Here is a 10,544-nt window from a genome sequence, read left to right on the forward strand (position 1 = left end):
ATATGCAGCATTCAATTTTTGATAGATGGCTGCACAATTCCAAGGGGGACTAGCAGGACTCCTCATGTAGAAATTGTAAAGATTAGAAATTGGACAGCGCTCAAAAGATTTTTAAAGCGTTTGCCTTTTGTTGTGTCATATACCAGAATCTATAAGTTTCATATCTCTCACACGCCATGCCTGGCCATTATCAGGACCAACATCCTGACACCTACGAAAAAATGTAAAGGATCAGGTGGCACTACTGCATGGATATAAACTATGCTATGGGAGGTCAGGGGTAAATTCCATATACTTCACTGGTGGTGCTCACAGCAAGTAAAAAAGTCCATATGCAGTCCAATGGTGAGTGCCCAGCTTTTTCTATTTTCTGGACTGTATATCCTGACACCCACACCTATTTCTTTTATTTGCCAGATGACGGGCAGTTACATGTGAAATGTAGCTTCTCTATACCAGCCTCTGTATCCAAGAGATTATAGAAGCTGTTTTGAAATGTACGGATATTGCTATTTGACATAATGAAATGCAAGCTCTCGAAAAATCCTTTGGAAAGCTTTCTAACTTCTCCTCTATATAATGTCCAGTCTATGTCTATGTCCAGATATGTGTGTCACAAGATGACCAGGTTTTCAAAACAATACTCTGTCCTAAGAGGTCCATCCTATTTATGTTTCTATAATGACATCCAGTGGTTGTCTTGTGAATTGCAGCTTCATATGCATTTTGCTAGCATATTGTGTTATGGTATTGTGCAGTATTTTTCTCTTCACCAATTTTACACGGAATCTGCGGCAGAATCTCCTACAGAGACTCCAATGCAGATGTGAACATGACCTTAAATAGACATATAAAATAAGTTTACTAAAATCTATCAGTGCCTGCTTGTAGACAGATCCTAGAGGACTTAAAGCAGAACTAAACTTTCAAGCAACTTTAGAATCTCTGATAGCAACTGTCTCTTTAACAAATTCTGGTTCCTTTCTGTGAAACCCTGGACTGCAATTCACTTTATTTTCCTTATTTCTCTACTTCTAGCAGAGATCTGTACACTGCTTCACAGTGTAATGGTGGGTAGGCTCTTAAATAATGTGAGGCTAGGGGGTGGTCACATCAATCAGTTTTATCTATATCTGGGGACGGAGAGTCTCATATAGTTGTTTGGGTGCCAAGGAACCCTATACTGAGAACTACGGCTAACTAGAAAGAGGTAAGGGAAAGAGGAGGAAGCAAAAAGAGGGGTAGAGGGGTGAAGCAATCAGGGTTGTTTGTACTAGAGGGTGCAATCAACCATTACCACTATATGGAGAGCAAGGGGCTACCAGAAGGGGATGAAAGAGGATAGTCTAATCATCTATCCATGGTGACCAGCTCCTTAAATACAGTAATCTCCATGTTTCTCCAATAAAATTGAAGAAAGTTTCTCATTAATCATGTAACAAATTAGTCTCCATTTTCCTTCTGAGACATCAAGGTTAGATTTTATCTCCAGTTATAGACGTTTCATAAATAAATAGTACAGGTTAATATATGAAACGTTGTAATATATCTTAGTAAAGAAGTTCTTTTCCTCTTCAGGGAGAGTTACTTTCTCCATATTAGTCTGAGAGGAGGGGAGATTAAAAAGACACTCAGATAATTGCTGCTTCTACTATTCCTTGCTTTTTTTTTTTTTTTTTTAACTCTGTTGGGTTGGAAATAAGAGGCTACTAGTACACAGAGAGAAGCAATAAATCATTTAACCAAGGGGCAGGAGAATCCTACTCATCCCTTTCCTGCTCTATAGAGTTGTATGTGTGAGGTTGAATACGGAGGTAAACAAGCAAATGTAAAGGGGATCTATCAGCAAAATTATGCTGTATGAGCCCCACAGGCCTGAAGGCTATTCAGGCACCGTTAATGTTATTTTAACCCCCCCCCCCCCCCCCGTTTTAAAATAACCATAAGAACATATATGTAAATCATACCTATCGTGCACGCTGGGCGGTGATGCACAGTCCGACGTCATCTTCTGGCACGCCTTCCTCTTCTTTCGTCGACGCCCTCCGGTCCTGGCTCTTTCCCGTCTTCATAGTCCTCTTCTTCTGGCGGGATTGGTTCAAATCCGGCGCGTGCGCAGTAGCGCTCCCTCGGTGCCATTTTTCTCAATGGCAGTTCTCAATGGGATACTGAGCATGCTCAATAATTCCCCTTAGAACTACGCGAGCATACTGCGCATGCGCAGTGCGCTCGCGAACTGCCATTGATTAAAATGGCGCCGGAGCCTGCGCAGTGCTACAGCGCATGTGCCGGATTTGAACCAATCCCGCCAGAAGAAGAGGACGATGAAGATGGAGAAAAACCAAGATTGGAGGGCGTCGCCGAAAGAAGAAGAAAGAAGAGGAAGGCGTGCTAGAAGATGACGTTGGACCGTGAATCACCTCCCAGCGTGCACGATAGGCATGATTTACATTCATGTTTTTATTTTAAAACAGGGGGGTTTAAAATAACATTAGTGGTGTCTGAATAGCCAGAAGATGATGTTGGATCGTGCATCACCGCCCAGTGTGCACGATAGGTATGATTTACCTAGGTAAATATAGGTATGATATATGTTTTTATGGTTTTATTTTAAAATGGGGAGGGGGTGTTAAAAAAACATTAAAGGCTATTCACGTATATGTGAGCCCTTTTAAGATAAGGAGAAGTAGTTCAGCTTGATAAGAGGTGAAAGAAAAAGATCTGCTTAAGATATATGTCAAAGTTTCTTATATTCTACTGTTCTATTCATTTATGAAAAGTTGTTTAGAACTGGAGGTGCGCTTTAAGGTAAGATGGAACTTTAGTTATTATTCACTTAAAAATTGTTTTGTTGTACACTACACAGGAAAGCCACTGCTTGTGCTTTTGGTATTGAACATGTGCCTGACCAAAGAAGTGGTCTCCAGCCCAATCTGCACTCCGGGGAGTTTCCAATGTCAAGTTCTGCTCAGTGATCTATTTGAAAGAGCCATCAGACTTTCACATTATATCCATTCACTATCTACAGAGATGTTTGAGGACATTGTAAGTATTGGTGGGAACAAATATATGTGAACTTCACCTAGTTTGCCTTTCATACCAAATATAACCTTAGTTTTCAATACTATTACTTTTTCAAATAATGAGCTATTCGCCAAACTCTCTCATATTATATCCTTCTCAATTTTTTGATGTCAGCTCACCTTCTTGTTCTGAAATCCAACACTGGATGTATATGTTCTTACGTATACTGAAAAACTTTGCCTGGAGGCTTGAGTTGGATGCACGGAGGTTTTGTTGCCCTTCAGCCCAGGGTGTGGTTCAACTAGTAGAAGTAAACATCCAGCACGCATCTCCTTCGTTTATATAAAACTTAGCCTTTATTCATCCATATTCAAAAATAAGAAAGCATCCAAATTTAAATGTAAAAAACGCTCAGTGTGGCCAGCATGGAGGGAAAGCAAGCAGCGTCCGGCTGACGCGTTTCGGAGCCTCTAAATCAGCTCCTTACTCATAGCCTGACCCTGTGTGAATGAATGTCTCCATAAATAGTGGAGACTTACACATACACACCTGCGCTAATTAAAAAACATACCTGACTGCTTAGAGAAAAGGAAGTAAATAGCATGAAACATACATATACATATAAAATTCTCGATCACAAATGCTTGTTTACATAGTGGAATATTCTACATATAGTTATAAACAAAATAATAAATATAAACATATATATAGTCCTGGAGAATCCAATAATGGATCTGGTCAAATGCTGCCCTCAACAAAGATGGACAATATAGTTTCAAGATCCCTCCCACACCACGTGACACCATGAACCTATCAGGTGCTTGATACAGTTGTATGGGGAAAAGGAACTAAAAGACAAAAGACACAAAAAAACAGATAACCTGCATGATTCAGTATAACCTGATAACGGAGAAGCTGCATATATCAGCAAAACACATATAATCTCACCAAGCCATGTATGAATAAATACTAGAAGAACAGGATCCAACTAGATGATATCCCGTCTTAAAGGTAAGTAACGTGTTGGTGTCGTACATCCTTCTATAATGATCATATGTTTTCCTCACTACGACATTATTATAACTATTGGTTTGTTGTTTTTGATGTTTACTTTAGTTCTTTATGTATACTAATATTTTTTATTAATATTTTTTGATTTAGTTTATCTCTTATTTTTTATTTTTCATTTTTTGTTTTTTTATTTTTTTATATCTTATTTTTTTAGTGTATTTTTCTATCCTTTTGTGTTTTTTTAAGTTTTTTTTGACTTGTAGTGAGGAACAAGTACTATATGTCAATAAATCTAAATAAAAGGACATGATGTACAGTATTAAGTCCAAAAAGGACACAAGAGACACATAACCCAGGCCCTGCCTATCACTAATTCTTGTAAATGTAAGATAAATCACTTCTGTGATTCATACCTGCAGGTATCCTTGTTCCGAGTTTGAGAATCCAGAAGGCTTCTCTTTCTCGTACCAGTTGGTCCCAATTACCACCTCTTTTAGGCTTTACTACCTTTTCTATGGCTTTGAATGTAAATGGTTCTATATCTCCTTTATGAATGTCTCTAAAGTGTCTTGTTACCCCTGTGATTTTGGTTGAATTTTCGTTCAAAATAGACTGCACATGTTCCGATATTCTCAATTTAAGAGGTCTTATTGTGCTCCCAATATAATGTAAACTGCAAGTGGTACATGATATCATATATACCATATGATCTGTAGTACAGTTCATGTACCTATCAATTTTATAGTTCTTAGTTCCTGCAGAGTTAGTAAAATTAGAATTTTTATTTACATGTTTACAGACCTGGCATCTGTTGGTGCCGCATCTGTAAAAACCTTTTATATGTAACCAAGTTTCAGAAATAGAATTGTTGTTACTCAAGAATAGGCTTGGAGAAAGATGATTACCCAGAGTTTTCCCTTTCTTGGGTATGAAATTAACACCCTCCGAAACTATGTTCTTTAAAGTTTCATCCTGGTTAAGAATTCCTAGATTGTTTTTGATCACTTTCACAACTTGTTTAAAATCTACACTATACCTGGTAGAAAAATGTAACCTATTTCTATTTTGATTTCTATTTTTATGTTTATTTTTATTGGTTGTTAACAAAGATTTTCTGTCTATTTTGTTGACTATCTGTTTAGCTCTATTTATGGACCACTGTGAGTAGTTCCTCTCCTTAAATCGTTCACACATGACCTCCGTCTGTGAGATATATGTTTCGTTATCACTACAAGCCCTTTTCAATCGAATTAACTCTCCGACTGGTAGGGAACGCTTTGTATGTTCCGGATGAGAACTTCTAAAATGTAACAAAGCGTTACCTGAAGTCTCCTTGCGGTACAAATGTGTTTTAACACTTTTTGTTTCAGCATCTCCTATTAGCGTGATGTCTAAAAAGTTTATGGTATTCAAACTGACATTATGTGTGAACCTCAAATTGAGATGGTTGCTGTTAATATAATTAACGAATTCCTGTACTTTGTCTGAACCACCTTCCCACACAATCAGCAAGTCATCAATATATCTTCCATACCAGTGTATATGATCTCGAAAGGGGTTACTGGCATGGAAGATACTGTTGTTTTCCCACCATGACATCACCAGGTTTGCCAACGAGGGCGAGAACCTCGCCCCCATTGGCACCCCCCGAACCTGCAGATAGAAGCTGTCATCGAACATAAAGAAATTGTGATGGAGAAGGTACTCCACCACATCCATAACATATTGACAAATTTCTCCCGAAAAAGTGGAATGTTTTTCAAGATGGTATCCCAATGCAAGTAACGCCACATCATGTGGTATAGAGGGATACAAGGCCGACACATCACACGTCAGCCATTGATATTCCCCCCTCCACTCAAACCCATCAAAAATTCTCAGTATCTCCTTTGAGTCTCGTATATAGCCTGGTGTACGTACCACCAAAGGCTGGAGAATCTGGTCAACCCAGTCACACAATCTCTCATTTAGAGACCCTATACCTGATACTATGGGTCTGAGTGGAGGGGGGAAAACCCCTTTATGAATTTTAGGTAAGCCATGCATAATTGGCATCACTGGATTTTCATTAATAAGATATTTCGCCTCTTTGGCGGAAAAAACTCCCAATTGTTCACCATAAATGACAAGTTTGTGGAGAGACATGGCAAATTGATCAGTAGGATCTTTTGACAATTTTTTGTATGTGGATGTGTCCTCCAAAATATTGAGGATTGATTTTAAATAGTCATCCTTGTTAAGGACAACTATTTTTCCTCCCTTATCCGCCATACGAATGGTCAATTTGTCATTTTTCTCCAAACGATCAAGTGCTGCTCTTTCTCTTTTGTTCAAATTATCTTTATACATAATGGGAGTCTCCTGTAATTTTGTTAAATCTCTTTCCACAACCAAACGAAACTGTTCAAGAATAGGGGCTCTAGAAGATGAGGGATAAAATTGTGGATTTTTCACCCTCATTTTCATGTCCACCACATCACATGTTTTTGAAAAATTTCCTTCTAGTTCTTGTAGCTCGAGGAGACAACATTGTTCCCTGAACTGTAAGTTTTTATACTCATTGATATGAGACCTATTAATTGGAATGGAATAGTCATCTGGTGCTTCAATAAAATGTTTTCTTATTGCTATTAGTCTGATAAATTTATTTAGATCCATCAAAGTATTAAAAAGATTAAACCTGTTATTAGGCACAAAATTCAGACCATGCGATAAGAGACTTATATCATCAGCTGAAAGCATTGCATCAGATAAATTTAACACATTATGTTCATTTGACACATCTGAACTTGAGGATATAACCTTCTCATCCTCTTTCTCCCCAAGAAAAAACATCCCCTGATCCTGACTTAATGAACAGTCCTTTAATTTCGATATTTCCGCGTGAAATAACGCGGATTTCCGCTTGTGCTTGCGACCTCCTCTGTGCGATTTGCGTTTCCCTTTTTGTGTCCATTGTCCTGTCTATTGATTTCTCTGAGACTATGTCCCTGTGTCTGTGTTTGTTGACATCCTCCACTTGTAAAAAACTGTGAGAATCATGAGAGATATTATCATTATCCGAGAAATCCGTATCCTTGTCCGTAGAACTAAAGGATACTCTCCTTCTTGTTTGTTGAAATTTACGTTTCTTGTTCCTATGATTATTGTGGAATTTAAGAATTGATTATAACTGTGTTCAATCAGCTCTTAAAGGGGTATTCCCATGTATATAACCAATTTTAAATGTGTAGATAATTAAAAGGAAAACATTTTTGCAAATATAAGTAATTAAACATTTTGCAGAGTTTTAAAGATATTCTTGAAAATATCTTGTGGTCACAAATTGTTGTCTTGATCAGTTGCCAGTGGATACGACCATAGATGCATTTTCTAAGATCAGAAAATAATCCATGACTTCCTTATCATGGCCGGGATATCTTCTCATACATGTAGTGTCCCTGCCTGATAACAGCTACAATACGGAAATCATGGCTGGGTACCTGATAAGTCCCAGACCATAGAAAGTTTCTGCATTTGTGGTCGTATACAATAGCAACCGATAAAGACAATAGACTCTCACCACTAAAATAGTTGGAAAAAATCTTTAAAACTCTGCAAAAATGTTTAATTTTTCATTATCTATAAATATAGATATGATTATGTTCATCTGAACACGATAGAGGAGAGGTAGACAAATCCAAATGCTGCTGGAAAGGGTGGCTCAAGCTCTTAAAGAATTGGCTTAGCATATGGTCACCCTGTGATACCACATTTCCCCTATATTGACCACTGCTTTTATGATGGACATCTTTATGAAGGAATAGAAACTAGGAATGAGGTTTGTCATGACTTTTTGCTGTATAAGTATAGTGTCAGGGTGGTACAATAATCAATACTGTTGCCCATAAAAACTGGATTATTCTTGAAATCTGTCTAGAAGATGGAAAATGTTTTTTGGGAGTCAAAAGCCAAGCCTATGCTGTATTCATAAGCACTTACTTTTCAATAATGTGATTCCAGTATCCTGGAAAAGTGCTGCTATGCCAGAAAACAGCAGAAATTGTAAAGTGCCAACTTTTGTGCCATACCTACTTCGTTGATGTATGAGTTCCAAATGTGCACAGTAATATTCTCAGAGGTATCATAAAGAAGTAAAATAGTGAGTTCTACCTTTCACATAAAATAAGTAATATTACATTAGAAGTAGTTTAGAACCACTTTAGGGTTTACAAAAATATTACAAGTATGTTTTATTGTAAATTATGTTTTAGGAATAAAGAGCAATATTCTGTTCATTGCAGCTACTCGGATTAATGTCCTAAATATTCGTCAGTTATTTGTTCAAATTTTTTTTTTATAGGAACAACAATATGGTGAAGGGCGGCAGCTTATTATTAAAGCAATGAACAATTGTCATACCTCAACTCTAAATACTCCAGAGGACAAGGAGCAAACACTGCAGATGCAAGTAAGTGATCAGCAGTTTATTTAGAACTCCATAGTAGTATCCACTGTATTCTAGTATTAGGGCCTAAGAACAGTGTAATACAGTGTATGGACATTTAGGGTATGCTCACAGGGTGGCTTCAGACATCTGCCTAAAAAAAGCTAATTCAAAACTACCCCATGTAATGCACAGCAGAAAGGTGGTCGATGTGTTTCTAGTACAGGTTTGCCCATGTAGCTACAGTAGTGATTCTGCCTCTAAAGTTGTAGCAATATTGGGCAAAATATGTTCATCGTTGCTTCACATTGACAATGATGGGTGATAAATCGGGGCCAATTTTTGTACAGCATTTTGAGGTGGTACAGCCCCTTTAGAGAGTACCTTTCATTGATTTGGGCACAGGCAGTTCTATATACTGCTGGAAAGCCGACAGTGCACTGAATTCAGTGCACTGTCGGCTTTCCCAATCTGTTCCCCGGGTGAAGAGCTTTCAGTCCCGGTACCGTAGCTCTTTACAGTCAGAAGGGCGTTCCTGACAGTCAGTCAGGAATGTCCTTCTCCACAGCAGCACCTATCGCGCTGTACAGTGTGAGCGGGGAGGAACGCCCCCTCCCTCCGCTCACAGTGCTCGTCTATAGACGAGTATTATCAGGAGGGGAGGGGAGCGTTCCTCCCCGTTCACACTGTAAGGGTGCATGCACACTGAGTAACACCGGGCGTGTATGAGAGCCGTACACGCCGGCATTACAGCAGACTGCCGAACACTTCCCATTCACTTCAATGGGAGCGCTCGTAACAGCGGCGTTTACGAGCGCTCCCATTGAAGTGAATGGGAAGTGTTCGGCAGCCCTGCTGTAACGCCGGCGTGTACGGCTCTCATACACGCCCGGCGTTACGTAGTGTGCATGCACCCTATAGCACTATAAGCGCTGCTGTGGAGAAGGAGATTCCTGACTGACTGTCAGGAAAGCCCTTCTGACTGTAAAGAGCTGCGGTACCAGCACCGCTAGCTCTTCATCCAGGGCACAGATCGGGAAAGCCGACAGTGTGCTGAATTCAGCTCACTGTCGGCTTTCCAACAGTATATAGAACTGCCTGTGCCCCAATCAATGAAAGGTCTTCTTTAAGGATAGGCAGCCTACATTCTAGTTCCTTTAGTTAAGCTAAACTGAAGTATAAGACTCATTGCCTTTATGCTTTATGACTTCATGTGTGTTATCTTATCTCATTGCACATTTTTACTGTCTTGAATTGGTTTAACAGCACGAAGACTTGCTGAGCCTTGTAAATAAATTACTCCGTTCTTGGTCCCAACCTCTGCATTACTTATCAGCGGAGGCCCCAAATAACATAATGCAGAAAGTCAAAGAAGCAGAGGAACATACTAGGATCCTTCAAGGAGGAGTTGACAGAATCTCAGGAAGAGTAAGTACTTTTACACATTACTAGTACATACACAGTATGTTTTTTGTACTTTTAGACACAGATTCTTATGTACTTTAGCAACTCTACTAGACCCATTATTCTGAAAGCTGCCGGAAATCTTAATCATAGGTTAAATGTTACATTTCCGCTTACACTTGGTGGTAAACATCGACTTTTAGTTATTAAAATACTTATTTAATGTTCCACAAGGGAAGAAAATCATTGTGTGACAATCACAAGATTGCCAACATAACAAGCAGATGAATTTCATCAAGTTCTATTCAGACACATCTGCAGCATGGGGAGGTTCCCTTACAAGTGTCCCAGTAGAGCCCTAGGCTATAAGACAGATATTACGGTCATTTTGCTCCTACAGTATATTCTGTACTCACACTAACCCACTTTTGGTTTCAGATGCTGACTGATTTAGAAGACTTTTATCCTCAGTGGCTTGGTCCTGTCGATGTTACGGCAGCGCAGGGAGATCCCTACCTGTTTCCTGTCTACCATTTGCTTCACTGTTTTCGGAGGGACTCTCACAAGATTGACAGTTACCTAAAGATCCTCCGATGTCGCATAATAAATGGCAACTGCTAGGGAAAACAGTATCCTAAATTATATGCCAACGATATTTTTCTTAAAGAGTATTTTGCTT

General features: G+C 39.0%; 1 protein-coding gene across 1 annotated transcript; it reads left to right on the top strand.

The window, feature by feature from the left end:
- Positions 1–2,898: 2,898 nt before the first annotated feature.
- Positions 2,899–10,520, top strand: LOC142209563 (prolactin-like). The gene is made up of 4 exons (XM_075278574.1): positions 2,899–3,045; positions 8,378–8,485; positions 9,728–9,889; positions 10,304–10,520. The coding sequence occupies exons 1-4, from the start codon at positions 2,899–2,901 to the stop codon at positions 10,484–10,486; spliced, it is 600 nt and encodes a 199-aa protein (XP_075134675.1). The 3' UTR covers positions 10,487–10,520.
- Positions 10,521–10,544: the final 24 nt, after the last annotated feature.

This window comes from Leptodactylus fuscus, chromosome 6 (assembly GCF_031893055.1).
Source record: "Leptodactylus fuscus isolate aLepFus1 chromosome 6, aLepFus1.hap2, whole genome shotgun sequence".
Classification (NCBI taxonomy): domain Eukaryota; kingdom Metazoa; phylum Chordata; class Amphibia; order Anura; family Leptodactylidae; genus Leptodactylus; species Leptodactylus fuscus.

Coding starts and splice junctions, on each gene's coding strand:
- LOC142209563 (XM_075278574.1), top strand. CDS start 2,899: ATGTGCCTGACCAAAGAAGTGGTCTCCAGCCCAATCTGCACTCCGGGG. Junction 8,486..9,727: donor AGCAAACACTGCAGATGCAA/GTAAGTGATCAG, acceptor TTGGTTTAACAG/CACGAAGACTTGCTGAGCCT. Junction 9,890..10,303: donor TTGACAGAATCTCAGGAAGA/GTAAGTACTTTT, acceptor TTTTGGTTTCAG/ATGCTGACTGATTTAGAAGA.